The 27,907-nt window shown below is 40.0% G+C and overlaps 1 protein-coding gene across 1 annotated transcript in view; it reads left to right on the top strand.

Annotated features, from left to right (window-relative positions):
* Positions 1 to 27,907, top strand: part of LOC127044533 (macrophage mannose receptor 1-like) — a 53,232-nt gene that overhangs the window by 18,172 nt on the left and 7,153 nt on the right. The window contains exons 10-24 of the mRNA XM_050939514.1: positions 899 to 1,098; positions 2,542 to 2,669; positions 4,642 to 4,729; positions 5,644 to 5,788; positions 9,427 to 9,462; positions 9,560 to 9,723; positions 10,509 to 10,576; positions 12,247 to 12,347; positions 12,530 to 12,672; positions 15,172 to 15,286; positions 16,584 to 16,765; positions 17,391 to 17,493; positions 19,762 to 19,991; positions 21,078 to 21,243; positions 23,336 to 23,485. Coding sequence (XP_050795471.1) covers positions 899 to 1,098; positions 2,542 to 2,669; positions 4,642 to 4,729; positions 5,644 to 5,788; positions 9,427 to 9,462; positions 9,560 to 9,723; positions 10,509 to 10,576; positions 12,247 to 12,347; positions 12,530 to 12,672; positions 15,172 to 15,286; positions 16,584 to 16,765; positions 17,391 to 17,493; positions 19,762 to 19,991; positions 21,078 to 21,243; positions 23,336 to 23,485 — 2,019 coding nt within the window. The remainder of the gene's footprint in view (positions 1 to 898; positions 1,099 to 2,541; positions 2,670 to 4,641; positions 4,730 to 5,643; positions 5,789 to 9,426; positions 9,463 to 9,559; positions 9,724 to 10,508; positions 10,577 to 12,246; positions 12,348 to 12,529; positions 12,673 to 15,171; positions 15,287 to 16,583; positions 16,766 to 17,390; positions 17,494 to 19,761; positions 19,992 to 21,077; positions 21,244 to 23,335; positions 23,486 to 27,907) is intronic.

Here is a 27,907-nt window from a genome sequence, read left to right as displayed (position 1 = left end):
TGTGTTAAGACTGAATATTGAAATTCCCATGAATTTCCACTCTCCGTCCTCTGGTGGATTAGACAGGTTTCAGCCATGGGCCCTCTTCTGTATTCTTGCAGGGGAGTAAGGGAGGAGTAAGGAGCAGGCGAGCCACATTAAGATTAGCAGACTGCTACTCTCCATCTTGTGTAGTTGTGAAAGCAGGGGCTCTGAAGGTCTAGAGACAATGCTAAGCAGGGGCTGAAGGGGCCTTAACATTTTCAGAACTTTATCATAGCATTAATGGTTGACATAGTTCATCACACTGGGGAAAATTAGTGCTAGACATAAGTGGCCAAACAATTAGACCTATAGGGTGCTTAGTCGAGAAATGAAATAATGGCGAATATATAGATTATTAGATTAAAAATGGTCACACTAGGGTGGGAAAAAGTGACTATCAGTGTTCACCTTTTGTGAGTTTTCTCACCATTTGGCAGAGATGGGCTCATGGGATTTCTTAATGTGCCTGTGCTACTGTTCTGTGTATTCCTGTGACACATGGAACCAAGACCCAGGTTTTTAAAAGTATGTAGGCATTGTTGCACTCAGTGTTGCAACACCTAACCAATTAGAAGCCTAAATCTTACTTTCAAATGGGATTTAGGCACAATTAATGGAATTTAGGCTCCTAAGTGCCTAAATCCCTTTTGACAATAAGACCTTGCCTTCTAGGTGAGTTATGCATTGCAATGCTGAGCACAGCAATGCCTATATATCTTAAAAAATCTGGACCCAAGTGACTTTGCACCTGCATTAGAATTTCTATCCTTTGGCTTATGAAAAACAAACCCAAATAGGAATGGAAACAGAAGTTTAATTTCTTTGAGAGAAATATGTAATTTTCAATTAAGTTTTTAAAATTTCTTTCATGAAGGAGGAAAATCAGGCTGTGTTGCCATGGGAACTGGAATTGAAGCTGGATTATGGGATGTTCTTAGTTGTGAGAAGACAGCAAAATTTCTCTGCAAACGGTCGGCTGAGGGCATGACACATCCTCTGATTCCACTAACAACTCTTGCCCCCATGTGCCCTGAAGGCTGGGATTCAAGCAATTTTATTAGCTCATGCTTCAAAGTAAGTGCTAAACTTTCCTGCCTCATTCACTACACACTGTCCATCCCATGCACTGAAAGTTAAAATCTGCTCTCAGTTGTTCCCTAACCTGCATTGTGTAGTGAAATGCACAACTTTTAGAGATTCCATTTCGCAACACTATTGTCAACACCAAGTCTTGGAAAATTATGAGTCAGGGTTCCAAGAAATCATGATATTGGCTTAAAACCATGAGTTTTTTTTTAAAAAAAAAATTAGGTTCTTTTTTACATTGTTTTCAAGCTTTTCCCCTCAACCATGAGGGCTTGAAACATACTTTTCTCTTTTTAAATGAAAGCTGAGATTCTCAGCTAATCGAATTGTGTGGAACTCACGATAAAATCATAAGGGTTGGCAACAGCGTTAAGATAACATTTTCCATGAATAGACATAGGAACCTGGCACCACTCCAAACTTTTTGCATAAAGCACATACTGTGATAGCAAACAAACTCAGTTTCACATTTGGCATCTGGTGGCACCTAGACAAATAAAACATTAACATTTAAAAAGTGCTTTCCCTATTTACTTAAAAGATAAAATTCCTCACAAAGACTATATTAAGATAATATGTACAAGAAAGCAAAGTAATTTACAGAAGCAAAAGTGAATCAGTGACTTCCTAGCCAGAGCTTCCCAGAGGCATTCTTCCACCTCTGTCTCCCAAGCATTCATTTACACTCTTCCCCTTGTATACCTGGGCAAGCATAAAGAGTAAACAAAGCTGAGGTTAAGCTCTTACTCTTCAGGGACTATGTAATTCCGTTACATTGTGTCACACTCAGATTCTTATTTACTTATTTGGATTACCATTTATGAGATCAAATACTTTCCTGCTGCTGAGACCTCTTCCCCTAGACTTAAATAACCTTAATTATGGGCTCAGTCCTGCAAGGTGCTGAGCATTCCGGGCCCACAATCCAGGAAAGCACTTAAGCATGTGCTTAAAGTCAGGGCCAGAGTGCTCAGCACCTTGCAGGACTGAGCCCTACATCCACATCTCTCTTTCATGCCCATTACTTTGGGTTTTGCTCCAGTTATTTCTCAGTAATCTCCTGATTTTCAGACCCCTTGAATATTTAGGTATAATCACTCTGTTTTTCTTCACCAGTTTCAGTGGTCAGAGCTCCTATTAAATTATACAAACTAGCCTTTTCCCTCTCTGTGTATTGTTACAGCTATGGGTCTTCTCAGTCGTACCCTGTACTTTTGCTCAAACAAAGTGAAACAATGGACACTAAGAATTAGGCATTCTATAATCCATATTCCAGGTGTTATTTTCCTTCTGGGTGTTCTTTTGATTTGGTTAGCTGGATTGTATGAAATCCCACTACTGAGAAGGTAGCTGCACAGGGTGTTGTTTGATTTTATTACATAGGGAGGATATTGTTATATAGTAGCTTATTGTGAAATATGTCCTCATTAGATTTTTGTGAGAGAAGGAAACCAAAAGAAATCATGGTTTGAAGCTGAAGATTTTTGTAGAGAAATAGGAGGACACTTGATCACTATCAACAGAAAAGAAGTAAAGCATTTAATATGGCAGATGGTTCTGTGAGTATTTACAAAATTATTTATTCTTTCACTTTAATGACATGTATAAGAAGAGTAACAAAAACACTCTTGTATTCATTCTGAAAGGGTTTAGAAACCTAAATCTCACTTTCAAATGGGATTTAGGCACAGTTAATGGAATTTAGACTCCTAAGTGCCTAAATCCCTTTTGACAATAAGACTTTGCCTTCTAGGTGAGTTATGCATTGCAATGCTGAGCACAGCAATGCCTGAAAGGGTTAATTTCAAGTAAATATCTGTTCATTATATCTTCATCATTATACCTCACTTATTTTTTAATTACTATATTTAAAATAAACCCCAGGAATTTGGGTGCAACAGGAATCTCAGAATTCAGGAACTTGATGTGCAAATGTCTGTGTGTGGGTTGGAGACTTCTAAAAGTGATGCAGAGTTAATTTTTGATAATATATCAAATTTACTAACAATTAGAAGAGCTTTATGTCCTGACTATCAAAAGTTGATGATGGTTGTTAGGATGTTTTTGTTTTTTGTTTTGTTTTGTTTTGCAGATGTAAATGCTAAAATTGGGCATCTAACTGCATGACTGCGCCCACAAATCAGGTAGTTAGACCTCTAACTGCTAGCATGAGCAGGTGCCAAAATGTGTCCACAAAAATTGAGGTTGCTGTGAAACTTCTTTCAAAACCAGGCCACTTAAGTGTGGCTGTACTCTGAAAAGTAACTCTATACAAATGGTACAAAGTCTCAACATCTGGTGTTTCCAGGGAATTCATATCAAAGGCTGTCATTGGCATATACAAGACGGTGGTTTTGTTTGTTTTTTCTTGTTGTTTAAATTGCCAGGCGATGGTGTACTATAAACTTATTTTTCCAATAGATTTAAGAGTGGGAAAGAGACTTTTTGACACTTTGTCCATTTTAATTTTATATATAATAATATGTAGGATGTATTTGTTTTTTAATTTGCTTTTTTCATTTTTCTTTTGCTTGGTCATCTGTCTACCAATAGATAGATTAGAGATCTAGATCTTGTCTACCCTTTTTTCCTGGAAGAATCTATGGCTTAGTGTAGCTATAAGCTTTTTGGGTCAGGAACTCATTCCTGTGATGTGTTTATGCTATACAGAGCACAAGGAAGCCTTGATCTCAGTCTGAGACTGTATCTGCTACTGCACTGGAAATAATAATGAGTATCATGAAAGTGAAACCTAAGCACTGAGAAACAGATTTTTAGTTAAAGAATTGTAGAACAATTTAACTATTTTTGTTTTAAATTTTGTTGAAATCTCTTAATCCAAACTCCTAAGATATAGTTGAGAGAAAAGCCTGCACCTCTCACCACTTTGATAGAGGGCTGAGATAGCTCCCTCTCACTTCTCTGGTCCTTCAAGTTGTTCTCCATCAAACACAAGGATGACAAATATTTATATTCCCAGTGGGCCTGATGATCTGTTGCAGTCAAGACCTACTTGGTGTGATAGACAGGAAGCACCCTCAGGAGCTGATCATGACACTCTGATCATTGGGCCAGTTCTGTGGTGGCTGCTAGCGGCTATTCTAAACTCTACCAGCTGGTAATGGTTCACAAGGAGTTGTCTATCAGCTCAGAGTTGTCAGAGACCAGCATGCCTCACATGGAAACTGTGACAGGTTTAGGGTAGGAGCTGGTTCTATATCCTCTGGAGAGATGGGGATGTTTTTCTCCTACTGGAGTAACACGAACAGAGTGGAATATGGGCCAATATGTCTATGATAGAAAACAAGGAGAAAACACTTTTCCAAGAGGAATACATCATTGTACATCATGAAGAAAGGCAAATGAATATAAACACATTTTCTTCCTTTGTAGGTTCCTTTTATGATATAACTTTATAGAGATTACAAAATTTTTGAACTGCTATAAGTTCTAAAACGTCTTTTGTATAAAGGGCTTATATCATTGTCCTATTATATACAACCACATATCAAATCATATAATATATTTTAGGGACAAAGGATTTATCTTTCAGCATTTCTGGATGGGTTTGATTTACTTGAATCCTGATGAAGGATATACCTGGACTGATGGTTCTCCAGTGAGTATATTAGTTGTTAGACTATCATTGTCTTTCTGGCTTTTATAATATCTTTTTTGTAATCTTTTCTGAGCCTTTTCTTACTCCTTTCCCATGCCTGCCTAAACTTTCATACCCAGTTCCATAGAACACTCTCTGCCACTGCACTAAACAAGTGCAGTGGTTTAGTCTTCACAGAGGCTATGATGGAGGAAAAGAATCACTTCCACCCCAGCCACACAACCATAAAACAGGAACACACAATTTGAATCCCATGATACATTCAAACTGGAAAATGTCTTCCATCACCCATGCTCTAGTGGCCTTGCTGCTTCATAATATATGGATATGGATATCAATCTGGAAGGAAGATTTGGGGGAAGGGAGCCTTGATGGTTAATAGGTTGATATATGTGGCTCAAAGACAGTTATAATGTCCCACTAGGTCAGCATTACCCCTCAGAGCAATCTGCTTCCAACAGGACCTATTCATGTCTGAGGCTGGGCTATCAAAACTAGTTTGCCACCTCATGGAAGTGAGAATAGGCCCTGACCTCAGCCTGGAGATGATAAACTGACTTTGACATAGGTAAAATAGAGTGCTTCTATAGGGATGTACTACACTTCCTCTGATTTTACACCCTTTTACAACCTCATCACTGCAGCCCTGAGTCATAGTTATCAACTAGTTGATGAAGAGGAGTAGATGTAATTTCTTCAGCCCATTAGGGTTGCCCTTTTCAGCTATATCTATGTGCATATAATACAAGGTGCTCATCTCCCTCTGTACAAAGGCTGAGCTTATTGGTTCCACAACACTTGCTCCTACTGGCCTCAGAAATGAAACACTTGAAAGGATCAACCCTTGAGGCTTTTTAACAATGCAGTTCTAAACTATAGAAATAACTAGTAATAGAGCTGTGTTTCCACCATAGGTGATTTATGAAAACTGGAATGAAGAAGAACCCAATAATGACAAAGGAATTGAACATTGTGGAACATTTCAGGGAAGTCCAAAAATGCAGTGGAATGACTTGTATTGTGAGCATTTACTTAACTGGATTTGTGAAATAAAAAAAGGTAGGACTACTAACCTATTTAGTTAGAGCAATATAAACAAAGTACAGTCAGTTTGCTGGACTAACTAAAATTAAAAATAGGTGGGACACTGAGAATCACTCTTTGTGTGAAAGCACAGAAAGGGAACACAGTAAACAAAGAGCAGAGCCGTGAATTCTGATCTCTTAACTAAATACAGAGTACAGAAGGTCAAAAAAGGTCATTTGTATTTTATCTGTGGCCGTAGCTCACTATCCCATATATTGAAAAGGTTTGCAGTGTAAGGATGCCTATCTCTCTTTCTCATCTCCTTCCTTTATCTGGATCAGTTTTGTCCAATGCAGAGCTGGAAGGCAGGAGGTATAGAGCTTCAATTTCCTTGAGCAAAAGTAGCTCTGTTTTATATTGTCTGAGAATATAATAAAAGTGAATGGACTAGTTGGTGTAAAAATCACTCACTCTGACAAGGAGTTAAAAATAGAGGTTGATTTAGCTTATACTAGCATTGTCCAAGGGACAGGGCTCTCAGCAGTAGAAAATCTGCAAAAGGTCATTGTGGCAACATGATTGACCCCAAAGCCCAATTTTATCATGTGGCTCATAGGATGCCCCAATGTCAACCACACTCTAGCAAAACCCAAAAGTGAGTGGTACCATGAGGTGCTGTTTTCCTGGGAGTGCAGGGATTGGGAGAAATAAGGGTTATAGGAATAACTGACCGATACTGAAACAAATACTAGATAAAAGAAATATTTAGCTTATTTTGACCCTCTGCCTAATTTTCCTTCCCTCCCCTCCCCGGTTGTGTGTAGAATTTCTGCCCCCTCCCCCTAGTTGAGTATTTGAGTACATAAGCAGAGGCCATGGGCACCAGAACCTGTCTGAACGAGAAGAGAGGGACAATGTCATCTGTGGTACAGAAATATCTTCGAGGCAAGTTTGAAAGCACCCACTACCCATGCCCCTAAAATAAAAGGAAAGCTGGGAGCACACAAAAAACTGGCTGAGGGTGAGGTGAGGGATGGCAGCAGCTGGCCCCAGGCAATGAATCTTTCAAACCCTTGAGATCCATCCTGACAGAAAGACTATCCTGGAACGCCAGATGATGTACTGGACTGTCACTTTAAAAACCATTTGTCATTGTACTGGACTGTCATGTTAAAAACCATTTGTCATTTGATTAATCAAAGTTATTTTTCTAGTAAATTACTCATGACTAGGATGTCATCAGAATATTGGCTTCTGTGTACCAACTGAGCAAGCACATTCTGTGCAGCCTCTTATTAGCATTCTGAACGCTATGTTTTGGTTGGTATCTGTTTATCAGTTCTCAACAAGGCTTGTCAGGAAGATTTGAGAAACTGTGAGTGGAAGCCCTGATCAGTTCATCTTCATCTTGGACAACCTTTCAGAAATAGAATGAAAAGAAGTAAACGTTGTTATGAATAAGTATTAGTATTCTATCACTTTTGGATCTCTGCAGAGAGGTTAGCAGTTCTGTTATCAGTTCCTGTATTTTGTAACGTTTAACTTTTATTTGGCCTCAGTGTGACCAAAGGACTGTCTTTTGTTCGATACAATATTGCTCATGCAGTGTCTTAACATACTGTTTCATAGGGAAGTGATTGTAAAAGTATATAAACTAGCGTATTGTTATTATATTTTGTAAAATCACCATTATTATTTCTATTGCAGCACTGCCAGGGGAACTGAAACATAGAGATAGGGGGAGCCCATAAAAGGCAGAGATGTTGGAACTCTGGGACTCAGCACTCTCTTTTCACACAGTGCTGTCCTCAGTAACACAGCGCTCTAAACCAATGTCAGTTGTAAACTGAGAGCCAAATTCACCAGTATGCTTTAGCTGCTTTGCACTGCTCTAGCAACGTGAAGCACATGTAAACTCATCTCAATTAATCAGGGGCTTTGGCTATTTTGCACTGGCAAATCACCCTTAAATGTTAAAAGCAAGAAAAATTTATTTTAGGCTGCTACTGCATATCTTCAACTCAATGGAAACATCCTCTTTGGGTTCCTTGGTTACTGTTCATGTATGAGATTCTGAGTAATTTTAAAAAATAAGACAAAGAAAACCAACTAGGTTAAGATGGAACTAAGGATAGAAGAATTTTAGAGTAATTTAGAGAAATTAGATTTCAGGGATATTGAAATTGTGTTCAAACTAAGCATTACAAATCCAGGAAATTCAGAGTTCAGGTCATACTTAGAAGAAATCCAAATATGATAAGGTTGGAAAATGCACAATTAAGGCACCTAAACAACCTTAACTCTGCCCTGTAATGTCACCATGTGGGAAAAAATATGAAAAAAACTAAAATTATAATAAATCACTTTTAAAATAATTATAAATCACAATGACCACAAACAATACTGTATGTGATCACTACAGGACAAACTTAAGGTTATTTGACCATTAGATCCCAAATTGAAGCAATAGCCTACGGAAGTCTGTTTCTCATTCATACTATTTCATAAAATCTTCCCCTCAAACAAAATCAAAGAAGGAAGGAGGAAAGGTAACAACAGAAGTAATGGCCTTTGTGCAACCCGCCCCAGTAGGCATACTGAAGAAAGAAGAAGAATTTTCAAGGGGCCAGAACTGGGCAAGGGACAGGATGGTTTCTTCCTCATTGTCCATCTTCTAACTAGGGCATAAGGACTGTTCTGTTACAATTTCTGTTAGAGCCAGGCTTTGGGGATCTATGTAAATCTAGCCCTTATAACCAGTGCTTAATTTGTACCAGGGGCTTGCTTGCACTGAGCCCCGGCACCTCTAGGTTTGGCAGTTTGTAGTCCCAGCACCTCTGGGCTTGCTGCATCAGTTATGAATGTAAAAAAAAACTGCTTGAGCCCCGGCACCTCTTTCATTACAAATTAAGCACTGCTTACAACGTATCCTCCTGCATCACTTCCTTCTCACTCTGCCAGTGTTCCCACCTTGTCTGACTCCTTCCTACTTTCTCAAACAGTCACCTCCATGGGTTCTTCCACACTGTCCTCTCTGCTTGGTTTGACTCCCCTGAACTCATCTGCAAGGTGCCTACCCTCTCTGTCTTTAAATTTCCTCTTTAAACTCCACTTTTCTAACACAAACCAAACCATCAAGATAGCACAAGTCAATGAGGACATGGAGAATTACTTGTAATATTTTTGAAAAAAATTGATGTCAAGCTTTGAATCCTCGTGTCTGGTTTGCACCGATGTAAATGGCAGCATCACTGCTGACACAGGCCTGCAATGGCTTGCTCTGACCCCTACCATATCGTAGAATGTTAATGAAATAATTAATTTCTGTCTAAGTAGTAACATTGAGGGTCTGAACCCATGGATTTCACCTAAGGCAATATATTTTAGAGCACATTTAAAAGTACTATACAGAGTGCATACTTATTGCAACCCAGTACTTTCTATGGACATGTGTGTTTTCTTCAAATGTAACTTTTCAATGATATTATTCTAAATGATAAATATATTTTATGTTAGTCTTGTGAAGTTCATGTCAAAAACCTGTGCAGTGCATAAGATAATGCTTGATTCCCTTTTTTCCCCTGCAAGTCACTGTCATTAGCTACTGCACAAAACCAATTTCTTTGAATAAGTGTTTGAAACATAGCTCATGCTGATATTTTGTTTTACAGGCATACCATTAAAACCTGAACCAAGTACCAAGTTTGGTAGGTATTTTTCCCTCTTGCCAGAAAAAAAATACAACTGTATGATGAGAACGTGTGCAGTACAGATACCACATATGTCACTTTATTTATCTTTCAGATTATGAAGTCACTGATGATGGATGGGTTATCTATGAAGACAAGCAGTACTACTTCAGCACAGAAAATGTCCATATGGAGAAAGCTTGGGATATTTGCAAGAAGAAGTTTGCAGATCTTGCTGTCATTGACAGTGAAAGTGAAAGGAAATTTCTATGGAGATATGTAAGAGCCAGACATATTGATTCAAAAATATGTTCAAAATAGTGATCACAGACACCTCACGCTCTGCTTCCGAAACTTTGGAAAGAATGCAGAGAGTCCCTTCAGACCCACACCACATCTCATCAGGAGTTAATTGTACAATAGACCAGCATGGTTAATTCATTACATTTACATTTGTACATAAACTAACTTCTTAACAGCCAAATTGCGGTGCAAAATAATAATTACCAAACTCCGCTGCTGTTCCACTTGTGAGGGTCAAAAGTTCCAAAGATAATGGGAGTTTGGACTGAGTCAGGCACGCAGGATAGGGCCTTAATGGCCTAATGAAACACCATCTGATGTTGATGTGATTGCTTCAGGCATGAGCCGCAGCGAAGCAGTTGAGAAAATAAAGGCAATGATCCAGAGAAAAACACAGGCCCACAATCTTATTTTAGGATTTTATTTACTTTTGGTGAGTAGAGAAAAAGTATGTGGCTGCTGAGGAGGTAAAGAGGGGAGATACTGCCCTGGGCTGTATTATCTTGTCCGTCTGAGCTATGCAGAGCTGAGGAGCAGAGAGATGATGTGCATTCCTGTCCTATTCTATACATTCCTCCCACCCTATCTCTTCCAGGCTTTACTTCCTATCCACAGCATGGATCCTGGATCTGTTCTCGGTGCCCCCTGGGATCCAAAGAAGGGGGGAAACAGCACCGCAAAGGTGGCTGAGCCCCTTCTAGTTTTCTGCTCAGTATAAAAGATAAATTGTTTTAAATTAGTGTAATCTCTTCATGTTTTAGATTTACACTAAAAACAGAATGAATTCATATTTCATTGGCCTAACTGTCAGCTTTGATCAAAAATTTAGGTAAGTAAAGAAGCATCTTTAAAGTGTGTAATGAATGACTGCTCTTTAGTGCTGCTATATTTGAGTTTCTTAGGTATTCCATTTCCAGGTTTGCTAACTGTGTTGTCAAAAATTTACTCTAACTTAGTTTCAACAGAAAAGTCTGTGTGAAAGTGGTTTTCCAGTGTTATATAAACAAAATCTTTTCTTTTTCAATTTCTGAATTTTGGGGGGAAATGTGAGCAAGTCAAGTCTATGTGTTAAATTTCACTAATTTATTTGTTTTGTTTGTATTATGTAAAGTTGTTCCTCCAAAAGATGCCACACTCTGCAGATTTTCATTCTTGTGATTAGTGCCCCTTGCTATGGACATATTTAGTGTGAGAAGTGTGGTTTCCTTTTTTCCAAAAAGGACAATTGTATTGTCTACATCGGGGTAGGTAACCTATGGCATGAGTGCCAAAGGTGGCACACAAGCTGATTTTCAGTGGCACTCACACTGCCAAGGTCCTGGCCACTGGTCCATGGGGCTCTGCATTTTAAATTAATATTAAATAAAACTTCTTAAACATTTTAAAAATCTTATTTACTTTACGTACAACAATAGTTTAGTTATATATTATAGACTTACAGGGCCGACTCTAGCCATTTCGCCTCCCCAAGCGCAGTGGTATGCTGCAGGGAGCGCTCTGCCGCTCGCCAGTCCCGCGGCTCTGGTGGACCTCCCGCAGGCGTGCCTGCAGATGCTCCACCGGAGTTGCAGGACCAGCGGACCCTCCGCAGGGACGCCTGCGGGAGCTCCACCTGAGCCACCTGCCGCTCTCCCGGCAACCGGCAGAGCGCACCCCCATGGCATGCCGCCCCAAGCACACGCTTGGCGCACTGGGGCCTGGAGCCGGCCCTGTAGACTTATAGAAAGAGACCTTCTAAAAAAAGTTAATGTATTACTGGCACACAAAACCTTAAATTAGAGTGAATAAATGAAGACTCGGCACACCACTTCTGAAAGGTTGCTGACCCCGGTCAACCTGTACTCTTCATTTCATCATCCTCTCCCATTGATTCAGCAGGAAACAAGAACAGGATGGGACCAGACAGCTCTCTGTGGATCATTACTGTTTTAGAAACATACTTGGAAAGGGTTTTCTGGAGTAGATGGGAATGGAGGAGAAGCATTGCCAATGCCAGCTCCCTCACCGTCACTGGAGCATTAAGAGGAGGGGAGGTCAAATGAGCTGCTAGAAATAAGTTCATTCTTCCACATCAGCATGCCAAGTAGAAAGAAAACAAATGAAGACCAAACATACAGTGACATGCTCCCACCCCAGCACTAAAATCTTGAGGGAACAAAGAGATGACTGGGACACTAGTGAGACCTAGAGGTTTCAGGTTCTCAGCTTTTGGGGAAGGGCCTGACTTTTACTATATATGTGGCTGTACTAGTAAAATGGAGCAACAACAAGGTTGTGACCTATAGGTGATACCATAATACAGACAATAAATAATAGTAATAATAATAATAATAATGAATGAAGACTATGTCCGCTACTTGATGTGCAGGGCTTTCACCATGTAACTCTCACTATTGCGAATGGTATTTCTCTTAAATTTGTTTGCCAAATGATTCCTGTAATGCTAAAACAGTTATAAGGCTCGATATCCAGTAGCTACTGTCATACTGTTTCTTTTAGCTGGCTGGATGGAACCCCAGTGAACTATCTAGCCTGGGCCCCAAACGAACCCAGCTTTGCAAATAATGATGAAAACTGTGTGGTCATGAACAAAGATTTTGGTGAGTAATGTGACAATATTTTTGGATAAATGTTAAGAAATGAGTTGTGATAGGGGTGGGATGAAGCCTCCAAAGAAATCTCAATTCTGTTTAACTGACAATGTCGGAGTCTCACCGTTCTGAGGGTGATACTACAAATGTCAATCTCCAAAAGTGATTTTCTCTATTTAACTTATTTCCAGGCTTTTGGAATGACATAAACTGTGGTATTAAAAATGCCTTTATTTGTGAAAGGTACAACCATTCTACTCACTCAGAATTTGCTCCAACAACACCTTCTCCTCTGGGAGGATGTCCTGAAATCTGGCTTTTGTTTAATAATAAGGTACAGTAATAAACGTCTACACTATTTTCAAGGAAATTAAATATGGAACAAATGAATTATTATCTTATATAGCATTCTATACAGAAAACTGCATTCTAACTGGATGGTTGGGCCATTTTGGTGATGTCATACTCATATTTAAATCTCTAATTAATTAATTTGAGTGCTTTAAGTGCCTTTAACAGAGGAGTGATTTTTGTATTTGTTAGTAGGCCTAAACCAAAGTTATAGTTCTTTTTTCTGCTATTTGGATTTGTTTTAGACAAGTTTAGTGAATGAAAATACCAACTGTTCTATTGAGCAGGAAGTCTAAACAGTTTTCTGAATGAGAGTGAACTGGAAAAAATGCAGTAGGTCCACTTTAAATAAATAGCAGAACATCTTAATGTTGTCAGCTTAAATATCAGCAAACTAATAGCTGACAAGGAAAACAAATATTCTTGTGAAAATACTACTTTGTTCCCTGGCTGTGGTAAATGGAAATAGACATTACCACAAGAACATGGTAATAAGGAACTACTCCCCTTATGCAAGAGAGGTAAAAGAGAGAAGTAGCAAGTTTCATTAAGAAGAATATACCTCTTCAGTCAATGAGCACTCAGACAAATCAAAGAGAGAACTTTTTGTATCAGCATTGCAGAAAGAGTCAGATCTTCCTGCTAAATATATATGCACTGAATGAAAAACCTTCTTCTCATTTTATGTCTAACTGGGTCACTGCCCAAACTATCCCAGAAACCAACTGAATGGGGAGACTTAGTTGCTGATTAAACTTTACAAAAGATTGATTACCCAATGGGTCAGAGCATCAGCAGGTGTAAATTGATACTGCTCCTTTCACTTCAAAGCTGGTTTATGCTAGCTGAAAGTTTTGGCCTAAAAACTTTTATATGCTAATGAGACACCTAGACTTGAGAGAGATCTAGGAAAGCAGAAATGCCAAAGATACTGTACACAAAGTTTGCTCCAGAGCAGACCCCTTTCTTATCACTAAAGCAAACCTACTAGAAATACTCAAATGTAAAATCCTCCGCTTATTTCTCTTAGACCATTCTTCTATTCTTTCACCAGTCCTTAGACAACAATATTTTCAAGAGATAAATAGCATTCATAATTTTTCAGTCTAAGTGACTTTCTTTTTCTGAATTTTAGCCACATTCATGAAGACAATGTGTTCCATAAGAAAGCACAGTGTGTGTCTCCTTTGTTACAGGCTCCATTTGAACTGAACGCAAAGACTTTGTCTACACTTGCAGCTCTGGCACATAGGATGCATGTAGCTGTATACCACAGTGAAAAGCAGGCTATGTCTACACTGTGGTGTGTAGCTCCATGTGGCAGCAAAAGGCTCTGGTAGTGGGAAAGAAGCTGGGAAAGGTTCTGGCAAGGGAGAGGTAGGGGGAAAGGCTCTGGCAGCATGGAGCTGCTGGAATCTTTCCTCACTGCCTCACTCCTGGTGGAGCCTTTCCCTGCTGTTGGAGTCTCTCTGTGGCTGGGAAAAGCTCAGTCAACAGGAAGGCAGAGAGACACTACACTGCTTAAAAAAAAAAGGGGCGGCACTGCTTGGGTGAGTAGAGTTGTGTAGGATATGTACCATAAGGCTCTGATGCATCTTTATTCACCTAAGCAGTGCCCCACCATCTACACTGCTGTTTATACCCATGCCAGGGGGCATGCAAAGTCTGCTTTCTACACGTCTCTATAAGTGTAGACATAACCAAAATGGCAGCTGCCTCCAGCAGAGAGCACATTCCTAGATCTTTAAAGGTTAAGTACATATAAAAGAAAACAGGTTTTATGATCATGATGATGATGATGATGTAAAAAACTCTTATATAGCAGTTTTCTTCAGTAGCTCTCAAAGCGCTTTGCAAGGGAAGTTAATATCATTATCCCATTCTTACAGGTTGGGAAACTGTAGACCAAGAGAGGTGAAATGATTTGCCCAAGGTTGTCTAGCAGGCTAGCAGCAGAGCCAGGAATAGAACATAGGTTTCCTAAATCCCAGTCCAGTGCTCTGTCTGTTAGATCACAACTCTCTCCCAACTAACAAACAGCAAACAGCAGAGTGCTGCCAAAACAGGCCTGGATTTAAGCCAGTCTGCATTGTATTGTTCAGTTCCTTCTCCCCTTTGGACATGGATAGTTACATTTCACCTTATTCTACAATTATTGCCTAACCTCACTGATGAACTTGGACCAGACATAGTTCCTGCTTGGACGCTCTTAGAGAATTCATTCCTTCTAGCTCACCCCTGAAATCAATGTCCTTTATCAATAGACCTTCTAAATCATAAGTTCTTCTCCAACGCTCATCTTGGATGGCCTGTTGGGGTGGAAGTACTGCACATCCTGCCAGCTCCACCCCTTTTTATCTGACATTACAAACATTCCCCCACTCTTTGTTCTCAGTATGCATGTGCACAAGGACTGGGTCAAATCTCATGGTTTATGCCTTCTTTGGCATTTTACAGTAAAATGTCCCATTTTCCCCCACAGTGTTATAAAATATTCGGCTCCAACGAAGCAGAGAGACTGACTTGGCATGCTGCACGAAACACTTGCGTAAAGTTAGGAGGAAACCTGGCTTCTATACATAATGAAGAAGTGCAAGGTATAATATCTGGTCCCTTTGGTACTAGATGAGACATCTACCCATCTCTAACAATCATAAACTGTAGTTTATGTAGCTGTAATTTTGAGGCTGTTTCAGTAAACTACGCTGCCTTTGTAGCTAATAGTTAATATAAGAATTAATGAAAACTACTTTGAGAAAAATGTCTCATACCCACTGTGACAAAGTTCCTCCTCTACCTTAGTGGGTCCTGCGCTTATTGGCAGATTTGTTCACCTCAGTGATCTTCCCCTCTTGTGGAACCCACAGTCTGGTTCAGCTCCTCCTGTGTCTGATCAGGAGTTGGGAGGTTTGAGGGGAACCCGGGCCCACCTTCTACTCTGGGTTCCAGCCCAGGGCCCTGTGGATCGCAGCTGTCCTTAGTGCCTCCTGTAACAGCTGCATGACAGCTACAACTCCCTGGGCTACTTCCCCATGGCCTCCTCCAAACATCTTCTTTATCCTCACCACAGGACCTTCCTCCTGGTGTCTGATAACGCTTGTCCTCCTCAATCCTCCAGCAGTACACTCGCTCACTCTCAGCTCCTTGCCTTCTTGCTCCCAGCTCCTCACACACACTGCCGCTCCTCTCTGCCTGACTGGAGTGAGCTCCTTTTTAAACCCAGGTGCCCTGATTAGCCTGCCTTGATTGGCTGCAGGTGTTCTAATTAAAGTAGCTATCTCTACTGCCTTCTAGAAAGATCTTAATTGGCCCCAGGTACCTTGATTAACCTGGAGCAACTGCCATTTGGTTACCAGGGTACTAGAGATCTGTTTAGCCTGGGACTAACATACCTGTTTCTCAGTACTTTACTGTAGCCATCTGGCCGTGCCCCTTCACACCACCTAACTTCCAAAGTTCGATGCTAGCATGCATCTCGATAGTACTTGAATGCCTTCTGTAACACATTATGCATAGAGGGTACTAAACAGCAGTTCCTAGGTGTGGGGTACAAATTACCTGTTTTGTAGCTGTACTATTTCTGTGTCCTCTCCCAAGGGGCTGTGGTTAGGGTTTTCACACTGAAAACCTTTACTTGTACTTTTCTTAATTGAATCCTCCTATCTCTTTTAAATTACTATTATTGTAACAGACATTCCTTTCAATCTCACCGTCAGGCAATAATCTAGAGTAATAAAATGTAGCATTTGCAAGTTTTTTTAATTCAATACTTGAGCAGTAATTTTATTTTTATTATTTTTTACCATTGTTCGAGTTTTGAGTATGCTGGTGTCTTCAGAGACTGGAGTAAAGGAATCCATTTTTGTAAAACATATACCTCTGGGGTTTTTGCAGCTTTCCTCACCTTTCATTTGAAGGATGTCATGGCTGAAACTTGGATTGGACTGAACGATATTAACAAGGAGGACCATTATCTTTGGACAGATGGGAGTTTATTTGACTATGCAAAGTGGGCCAGGAATTTCCCATTTAGAGATCGTTATATACAAGTTGACTGGACATTTATTGCACAGGAGGTAAACCGAACAAATATGACTAAGCCACCGTAACCTGGGGCAGAGTCAAGCTTTATGCAAGCAGTTCAACTTGTCTTATTTAGCATCCTTTCATTCAATGAAAACATTGACTACCACAGAAGGCAGTGCTGGAAAAGGTAGGTTTAGCTTTTTAACATTGTCTCCATGTACTAGCAGTTCTGATTGCAAATCTTTTTTTGCAGAAATCCAGAACTACAGTAGCATGCTGCTTTAACAGAGTTATATTCATTGCAGATACATAGCGTTGCCCAGTATGTTTTTTTTAACTTTGCATTATTGTCTTTTACACTATAGGTTGTATGATAATAGTGTAATAGTCTGGATGCACTGTAAGGGATTGCCAGCACTTGACAAATGCTCTTGTACCAATCAAATGCAAGCCCTGAAGATAATTTTTGCTTTTTAAGAAAATACTTATATTTAACCCACCTCCTCCCAGAATTTTAAATACTTGTTTCCTTTTCTTAAAAAGTCATTTTATGTACACTATGCCACAGAATCAAAACAGAAAAAGATTTATTGGGTCTCATTATTAACAGGTAACCTCTATTATTTTGCCAACATTTTTTTCACTTTTATTAATTCATGTATTCTCTGTCCCTAGACTGACTGTATTGCAATGATGAAGAGATCGGTAGGAGAGGAAGGGAACTGGGGAAACAATGATTGTCAGCAGAACAAAAGCTATATATGCCAGATGGACAGCAGTGAGTTTCATTTTATCAGCCTTCTAATTTAAAGCACATTTAATAATTCCTCTGAGTTCTAGAGTTCCTTGTTTACACAGATACTGTGGCTGCCAATATCTCAAGCATCTGGTGCCAAGAAGCTGCATCTTCTGTCACAGCCCAGGAATTCTAGATGGAATAGCTGTCACCCTATGTTATAGCTCTGAGTTGGGGCTAGATTTCACCTCCAATTTATTTGCACTTCACCCACAGAGTCTGAACACTCAGGTTTTACCCAGGAAGAGTAGATTTCACTCCAGATTTGAGTGAAAAGGGAAAAGTTTATTATTTCAATTTTCCCATTTGTAAGTTGTGGCCAAGATTCTCAGAAGTGACTAATAATTTTGGGTGCCTGAATTTTTTGGTGCCCATCTTGAGACCCCTCAAAAGGATATGATTTTCAGAGGGCTGGTGGTCAGCACTTTCTGAAAATCAGAACCATTGAAGAGGTCTCAAGTTGAACACCTTGAAACTGAAGAACTTAAAATCACTTTTGAAAATCTTGTCCTGGAAAAATAGGTAGGGTTTATGTCAAAGTGCTGAACGATAATAAAAGCTAATAAGTAATTACTGTTTTCATAATATTGAAATGCCATACCATTGGTCATGGCATTGTTGGGTTTCTTTGCTGCAATTACAAAAATAAATTGCTGCAATTTGACTGGCACTGCTTGGGAAGGTATAATGTCTGGCCTTAAAGTCTATGAGTCAAAAGACCTTGTTGTCACTACTGGGGAGATCAACTTTGCTGAAATCAATGCAGTGGGTGTCAATTTGGGGGGGGGTCTAATGAAGACCTGCTAAATCAATGGCAGAGTGCTCCCTAGTCAACTCCAGTACTTCAGCTCCCCAAAAAGAGTAAGGTAAGTTGATGGGAGAGCATCTCCCATCAATATAGTGCAGTGAAGACACCGGGATAAGTTGACCTAAGCTATGTCAACTTCAGTTACGTTATTCACGTAACTGGAGTAGCGTAACTTAGGTCGACTTACCCTGGTAGAGTAGACAAGACCTCTGTAAACTTCTCTGCAAAACTCTACTGCTGTACCTCATGCCTGCAGCTGGTTTTTTCTAGTTTTGAGCCTCTCATGACCAGAGACGTCCCTCTGTACATTATTTTGTTGTAGTTTTCCATGCCCTTATTTAATTTATAGGAACAACCACAAAAAGTGCCTATCCCAGCCTCCACATGCCCTGGCTAATATTTAAAAAGCACACATCCAACAGTAACCTCCACAATATAGGGTATAACTAACAAAATTGTACACTTAAAAATCATTAACAGAGAAAAAATGTCAATTGGGGATTAATGTAAGGACACGATAACAGGTTATACTACTCATGTGGATCTGTGGGGACTTCATGTAATTTCACTGGCATTACCCAGGTAGGGTCAAAGCTCACAACCCAATTTTCCTCTAGATCTACAGAGTGGGAAGTGGCTGGACAACAGAGGCATAAAAAGTTCATTTTTGCTCTTAGAGCCCAGAGGACGAGGAAAGATGTGGTTAGTTATGGGGAAATGCTGGTCTCAGCTTGATAGCAGACTGGGTGCCACAGTTGGCACTACTGGAAGAACAAAAATTTGGGTCAGAGGATGGCAGCTGAGGATTCCCTTTACATAAGCGAATCTCTGGCTGGCATAAAGCATTCCCCAGTTGCTACTAAAACTGGGTAAGCACAAAGGCAGCAGCTTTAAGCCATTTTGCCCTACCTTTTCAGGCCCTGTACTGAGCACAACTCAGCCAAGGCCTTTGTGTCTTATTTCTGTATACCATACCATCAGAAGGAGAACTCTGGTTTGGTTTTTCATTTGTACCCCCAAACTCTTTTGATTAAACTCTGGAAAGAGAAGAACGAATATTTATTTGTTTGTTTTGCTTGTCCGTTTAGGAAGCAATTGCCCCACCCCGGTGTACTCATATTTTGAGGATTTAAGTGGTGTCTGTGTTGGGTGAATTTCACAGCTGGCTAGAGGGAAATCCATCCTGTGACAAGCACCCAGCTGATTTTCACTTGTGACCTAAAGAAGGTGTGGATTCATAGCTCTAGATTTGAACAGCAAACACGATTCATCAAAATATATTCTTCATATTTCTTTGGGTTGTAAATGAGGATTGATTTTCACTTATTGCTTGTGCTGTTCCACTCAATTTTTGTAATGCTGCATTTATTTGTGGTGCAATGGTACGACTAACCAGGCCTGAAAACATTTTCATTGTTTCTTTTTTCCCCAAAAAACAACAGACCCTGATTTATTTCATTCCCCAGCAATTCCAGCCTCAGACATTATTAGGTATGGTAACAGTAGCTATTCAGTTATCCACTCCAAAATGAATTGGGAAGAGGCACGAAACAACTGCAAGGAAAAATCTTTGGAACTTGCCAGCATTTTGGATTACTATAGTGCTTTATTCCTGTGGTTACACGTGTTGCAGTTTGGAGAGCCTGCATGGATTGGTCTCAACAGCAATGTGGTAAGAACACAAAATGGCTGAGGTTTGAATAGTACGCTGCTACTCCAAATAGAGCTTGAATTTTCCTTTAAATTTTGACCTTATCCATTTTATAGGGCTTTAATAGGTAGACTCTTGATAGTCTCAAGCTGAGTATCAAGTTATGTAGGAATCCTTAACCCTTCTATGTCACGGTCCTTCAAAGATATCCTGAGATGCAGCTAGAGTAGCAGGGAAGCTATATGAGGAGAAACAAGTAACGAGTGGAAAAGGAGAACAATAGAAATGGGGTGAGGAAAGCTGATCAGCAGTTGGAGGGGAAGTCTAGGAAATGTGGTTCGGATGGTAAAGACTGTAGAAAGTTCTTTTCTGTTTCTGAGGAAGCTGCTATTTAACAGATATTGCAAAAGCCCCACTCTTTGCTTGATGGTTGTTTATCCCAGTGGTTGTGGCTGTGGAGGGTGCAAATTCTGCTAGCAAAGACCAACATATTTAGTGTGGATTGGCAGAGGGTATGTGGTGCTTGTGGAGCTTTTTTCTTCTATTTGAATGTCTGTCTCCAGTTTTTTCAGTAACACAGTTGGGAGTATTACGGGTAGAAGTTTATGGTCTCGTGCTTTTAAATAGTGATTGTGATGTTTTCTCAAATTAGTGCTTGGTCACTTTTCCTTTTTAATAAAAGCTTTATTTTCTTGTACACGGACTCAGTGCTCGCAAATGGGGAAATATTGCCTCTGAGAGGTGCCCCAGGGTGGTTTTTAGTTTTCCCAGCTTGGTGGGGCTCAATCCGGTTCTATTTTGTGTTGTTAAGAGGAATCCCTTGATATTGAACCTGGCCCTTGCTGCTGCCAACTCCACCTGGCAGAAGGGTTACAAATGCATACGGCACACTGTTCTACATCACCCTCAGATCTGCTCAGTACTCATTTGAATGGTGTCATAATAACAATGGCATATGAGTATTTCCTGCAAAGATAGAGCTGCATATATCATCAGGGGATGTGTGTGAATCCTCTGATCTGAAACAGGAGGCTAGAGCGTAAACAGAGAGTATCATGTTTATGCCTATGAGCTGCCATTTGTTAATTCCATTTGTTTTGCTTTTAGACTGATGGCTATTACCAATGGACTGATAACAGGAGAATCAAATATTCTAATTGGGCTAGAGGGGAACCAAAACAGAGAATAGCCTGTGTCTATCTAGACCTTGATGGAACCTGGAAGACAGCATCCTGTGATGAAAATTACTTCTCTGTCTGTAAACAATCTGATGGTAAGCAATTGAATGTAACAGTTTCAGTTTGGTGCTCTGGAATTTGAGAGCCTGCCCTAGAGGTTGGATTTGGTTTTACAACAAAATATAATATTTAACATACATTAATGGAGAGAGAACCTGTGTCTGTCAAGTACATAACCCTATTTTGCATTAATATTGCATTTTTTTAAACACGTACTCAATGACACAGATTGCTGTTGCTTTTTGGAACTCAGGAGATAGCTAATGAGTTATATACAATTTCAAAGTCATTCCTTAAAGCCAAACAGAACATGTGTATTATTGGGATAAGTGTCAGTACTTTTAAAGTCTGTAACATGGAGTCTCTATCCAGTTGAAGGAATAAATAGGAGTTTATGGGAGTAGCTCTGATCTGTGAAGTCCAATTGTTGGAGGAAACACTCTGTTTCTTCAAAATAAACCAAGTGTATACAGGAGCAGAAACGTCTATGTTCTGCCCAATAATGCCACTACATTGCAACAGTTGGAGGATAGCCTAGATAATTACATTTGGTTACTCCTATTAGCTATGGAAACAATGACTTCTAGATGGCTAATGTGCTATAGGATGCAAAAAAAATCACTGATGGGACAAGCAGAAATATTACACTTGCAGTGACTCTCTAGACTGCATATATAGGCACCATCTATGATAGAACCCAACCTCTTCTGCTTCAGAAAATCAGATCACCTGAACTACAGGAGACTCACCATTAGCTATAGCAGCAGGAGATTTAAAAGTGTGGAGAGCTCTATATTTTTGGCTTTAAAGAGTCAGACCAAGCTTTTTGGCATGTGTTTCAGCTCATATGAGTTTGCATCCCCAAAGTTTCCTTGGAATTTTAGATTTACCTGAAAATATGATTTATGTTTTCATTTTTGCAAGGTTTGAAAAGCTGTACTTATCATCCCTTTGTGAGCCAAATGATAGAATCACATGTACCAATCACACAGATTTTAGCAGTTCTGAAATTACATCCTCTAGGCTGCTCTAACCTTTGCTCGCAGCTAATCGTGTGAGCATAGCCAGAGTATGCTGTACTCCAGCCAGTCCTCCTCCCCGTGCCTCTCTGCACCAGGGGCTGCGGGAAGGGCGTCCTAGAGGTCATAGGAGTAGTTTATTTGTTTACATACCTGACAAGCAGATGGAGGCCCTGAGCACAAGAGCACAGAGCCCATTGGTCCTAAAATGGATTGCTAGGCCCCTGAAGAGAGAGGAATAAGAGATTCTACCACTCTTAGGGATTAGGGGTATCTTAAGAATGGACTACACATAAAAGGGTTTTAGACTAATACGTCTGTTTGTAGATTGCACAATATGCTCTGTTACTTATGTGGGATCTTTAATAGCCTATATTTCTTGAGTGTAGGGTTCTTTTCTTTTTCCAGGTCATGCACTGAGCTTGATCTGCATTTGCAACTCCCACTGATGTTTATGGGAGGTGCATGTACAGACTGACAAGATTACCGATTTGTGGCCTGACATGATTAATTGCAGAGTATTCTGTGTAACAAGAGGCTGCACCATTAATATTTCACAAGTTTAAGGTTGTGCTATACAATGTAATGATTGGAACTGGTTGAAAATTTTCTGCTGGCAGTTTTCCTGTTAGGAAGGCTGATTCAACAAAATCTATAGCTCCAACAGAAATGTGTCAATTTTGCTGAAATTTTGTTTTAAAAAAATCAAAAAATATTTATTTCAATAGGATTAACTGTTTTATTTCAACCTTATCAAAGTTTTGTGTTTTGGCTTTTTTTCTTATGATTTTATTTATATTATATTATTTATTTAAAAAAAATAGAAGAAAACAAAATGTCAAAAACTCTAAATTTCCCAGGGATTGAAATTCTGAGTTTTGCTCAGCTCTAGTGATAATGAAGATTCTGATTTGTATAGATCTGATTGTGTTGATGAGCTGTGACTGGGAGCTTCTGCTACTTGGTATCTTTTTTGAGCTTGTAGTATCTACTTACTAAAACGTGCTTAGCAGCTTTTTAATTAACTTTTAAGAACCCTATTTTTTGAAGTCATTGAAGTCAATGGCAAAATTCCCACTGTCTTTGGTTTTTAACTGTTTCTTGACAGTTATAGCTCCTACTGATCCTCCACAACTCCCTGGAAAATGTTCTAAATCAAGAAACCCATTATCTTGGATTCCTTTTCGTGGCCATTGCTACTTCTTTAATGCCCATAGTACAAGCTGGGCTGAATCCTCTACTGAATGTATTCGATTAGGTGGGTGTTCTCTTTTATTAAAAGGTCAGACTTTAGTATTCACATAAAATTCACATTTAAAAATCCTTAATTGTATTACTAATATGGTAAAACATTTGCGTGTTAAAACAAAGAATTTTAACATGTAATTTATTTTCTACCATTATTGCTGTTTGCTTGCTTTTTGCATTTCATTCACCTTGGACAATGAAACTAGGCTGATTAGTTTCCCTTGTCATTTATAGTTATCTCAGCTCTTTGATTCTAATGCATGTGTGTACTGCTTCAATGCTCTTAGGTTTGAGTTTCTATCACCACATTTCATCATTTTATTTTACAATTATAGAGCTAACTATAACAGGATCACTTGGAAATAGTGACCATAATATAATAACATTTAACATTCCTGTGGTGGGAAGAACACCTCAGCAGACCAACACTATGGCATTTAATTTCAGAAAGGGGAACTATGTCAAATGAGGAGGTTAGTTAAACAGAATTTAAAATGTACAGTGACTAGAGTGAAATCTCTGCAAGCTACACGGTCACTTTTCAAAGACACTATAATAGAGGCTCAACTTAAATGCATACCCCAAATTAAAAACCATAGTAAAAGAACTAAAAAAGAGCCACCAGAGCTTAACAACCATGTAAAAGAAGCTGTGAGGGATAAAAAGGCGTCTTTTAAAAAGTGGAAGTGAGGTAAATAGAAAGGAACATAAACACTGCCAAATTAAGTGTAAAAATTTTATAAGAAAAGCCAGAAAGGAGTCTGAAGAACATCTAGCCAAAAGTCCAAAGGTAATAACAAAATGTTTTAAAGTACATCAGAAGCAGGAAGCCTGCTAAACAACTGGTGGGGCCCATGGATGATCGAGATACAAAAGGAGCGCTTAAAGATGATAAAGTGGAGAAACTAAATGAATTCTTTGCATTAGTCTTCATGGCTGAGGATAGGATGACCAGACATCCCGATATTTAGGTGTATGTCCCATGTCCTAACCCGTCTTTGGTCGGGACAAAATTTGTCCCGATATTTTGCTCTGCTGACAGCACTCAGCTTTTTTTTTTTTTTCTCCATTGGCGGCCCTCCTCCCTATCCCCCCCAATGTGTCCCAATATTTTCTTCCTCTCATCTGGTTACCCTAACTGAGGATATTAGGAAGATTCCCAACCCTGAGTCATCCTTTGTAGGTGACAAATCTCAGGAATTGTCACAGATTGAAGTGTCAGTAGAGGAGGTTTTGGAATTAATTATAAACTTAAACAGTAACAAGTCACTGGGACCAGATGGCATTCACCCAAGAGTTCTGAAAGAACTCAAATATGAAATTGCAGAACTATTAACTATGGTTTGTAACCTGTCCTTTAAATCAGTTTCTGTATCCAGTGATTGGAAGATAGCTAATTTAATGCCAATATTTAAAAAGGGCTCTAGAGGTGATCCTGGCAATTACGGACTGGTAAGTCTAACATCAGTACTGGTCAAATTAGTTGAAACAATAGTAAAGAATAAAATTGTTGGACACATAGAAGAACATAAATTGTTGGGCAAAAGTTAACACGGTTTCTGCAAAGGGAAATCATGTCTTACTAACCTATTAGAGTTCTTTGAAGGGGTCAACAAACATGTGGACGGGGGGGATCCAGTGGACATAGTGTACTTAGATTTCCAGAAAGCCTTTGACAAGGTCCCTCACCAAAGGCTCTTACGTAAATTAAGTTGTCATGGGATAAGAGGGAAGATCCTTTCATGGATTAAGAACTGGTTAAAGGACAGGGAACAAAGGTAGGAATAAATGGTAAATTTTCAGAATGAACAGGGGTAACTAGTGGTGTTCCCCAAGGGTCAGTCCTAGGACCAATCCTATTCAATTTATTCATAAATGATCTGGAGAAAGGGGTAAACAGTGAGGTGGCAAAGTTTGCAGATGATACTAAACTGCTCAAGATAGCAGTTTGTAAAGCAGACTGTAAAGAACTTCAAAAGGATCTCACAAAACTAAGTGATTGGGCAACAAAATGGCAAATGAAATTTAATGTGGATAAATGTAAAGTAATGCACATTGGAAAAAATAACCCCAACTACACATACAAGATGATACGGGCTAATTTAGCTACAACTAATCAGGAAGAAGATTGTGGATAGTTCTCTGAATACATCCATGCAGTGTGAGGCGGCAGTCAAAAAAGCAAACAGGATGTTAGGAATCATTAAAAAAGGGATAGAGAATAAGACAGATAATATCTTATTGCCCTTATATAAATCCATGGTACGCCCACATCCTGAATACTGCCTACAGATGTGGTCGCCTCATCTCAAAAAAGATATAGTGGCATTAGAAAAGGTTCAGAGAAGGGCAACTAAAATGATTAGGGGTTTGGAACGGGTCCCATATGAGGAGAGATTAAAGAGGGTAGGACTTTTCAGCTTGGAAAAGAGGAGACTAAGGGGAGATATGATAGAGGTATATAAAATCATGAGTGGTTTGAAGAAAGTGAATAAGGAAAAGTTATTTACCTGTTCCCATTATAGAAAAACTAGGGGCCACCAAATGAAATTAATGGGCAGCAGGTTTAAAACACACAGCGCACAGTCAACCTGTGGAACTCCTTGCCTGAGGAGGTTGTGAAGGCTAGGACCATAACAGGGTTTAACAGAGATCTAGATAAATTCATGGAGGTTAAGTTCATTAATGGCTACTAGCCAGGATGGGTAAGGAATGATGTCCCTAGCCTCTGTTTTTGAGAGGGTGGCTTTTGATTGCAGGAGAGAGATCACTTGATCATTACCTGTTAGGTTCACTCCCTCTGGGGCACATGGCATTGGCCTCTGTCAGTAGACAGGATACTGTACTGGATGGACCTTTGGTCTGACCCAGTATGGCCGTTGTTATGTTCTTTAATCATAAATTGAAAACCTCAATTTTTGTCCGAAACCATTTCAGAGTGTCCTTATAAATTTAGAAACAGAAGCGCACACACAAAAATTCCCAAACTGTGGTTATATCATCAACAGGTGGGGCATGGTCCAAAGGTGGGTTGCACCTATTGCATGAAAGCTGCAAAATCCCTCATTAGTAAGACCCACCAGTAATCTAGGGAGGGAAAGGAAGAAGCAGCTCTCTTCTTTCTTCTTCCTAATGCTGTTGCCTGTGCCGTGCTCCTTCCTCTCTCACCAGCCAACCAATCCAAGAGCAGCACCTCACCCTCCACACCACTCCATTCCAGGGTAGGGAAAGGGAAAGCGATACTTCAAGGGGTGGTGGGACCACCTGCTGAGCTTCCCAACATCCAGAGCTGCATGCTGCACAGACTAGGGTAAGGAGGGAGAAGTTACTCCAGCCTGGGGGAATGAGCCTTTTCATCCCTAGCCCCCATCAAGGCCCTCTTCACCCCAACACTTTGGATCTCCAGCCCACAAAATTCCTCACAAACCAAAGCCTATAACCATTTGCTGTAAAATACTATGGACTATAATGAGTTCCATGCAGGGATGAAAGTAATTTAAAGGACTTATGAGTACACCAGAGTCCTGAAGAGGGGGCATGGCCTCAACTGGAAGAAGCGTGGCCTCAACTGGAAGAGGCGAGGTCTTTAAATACCCAGACCCTTTCCATCAAGATTTAAAGGCCCCAGGGCTCCAACTGTGACTGGGAGCCCCGAGGCCTTTATATCGCCCCCGGAGCTATCAACTGCAGAGGCAGCTGGGAGCCCCGGGGCTCAAAGGTGATTTAAAGGGCCCAGGGCTCTGGCTGCTGCTACCGCAGCAGAGCTTTGGGTCCTTTAAATCAGCAACAGAAGCCTGCTGCAGCTACCCCGGGGCTCCGACAGCAGGGCTCGAGCAGTGATTTAAAGAGCCCAAGACTCCCCGCAGCAGCCGGAGCCCCTGGCCCTTTAAATCACCACTGGAGCCCTGCCGCTGCTACCCTAGAGCTCTGGCAGCTGGGCTCGGGTGGCGATTTAAAAGGCCTGGGGCTCTCGCTGTTGTGGGTAGCCCTGGGCCCTTTAAATCACCAGCCTAAGGAAGCCGGTCTAGTCCAGCATGACGTACTGGGTCTTGCCGGTATGCCATACTGGACCGTACCACCTTACTTTCACCTCTGGTTCCATGAGATTATTTTGGCTCACTTGCCAAACAGGAATGATAACCATCAGTATATATTGTTTATAAAAATGTGCTTTCCCCAATAGTCTCAAAATAGTACTCTGTTTGTGTGATGTAACCTAAAGTTTTCGAATTATGTTTACATTGAAATCCATGTCTTTATTTTCGATTATATCACTTAGGATCCACACTGTTCCCTCCCCTACAGCCTTACCACCCTCTGTATTCTTTATTCATACACTTGCCTATACCCTATTAACTGCAGGGACATTTATTACATACCTTTGTACTGTATCAAAAGCCATAACCTGAGACAGGTTTCTATGGCAGGATAT

The sequence above is a fragment of the Gopherus flavomarginatus genome, chromosome 2 (genome assembly GCF_025201925.1).
Source record: "Gopherus flavomarginatus isolate rGopFla2 chromosome 2, rGopFla2.mat.asm, whole genome shotgun sequence".
Classification (NCBI taxonomy): Eukaryota; Metazoa; Chordata; order Testudines; family Testudinidae; genus Gopherus; species Gopherus flavomarginatus.
Note: the sequence above shows the minus strand (reverse complement) of the source record. Positions and strands in the feature narration are given on the sequence as shown.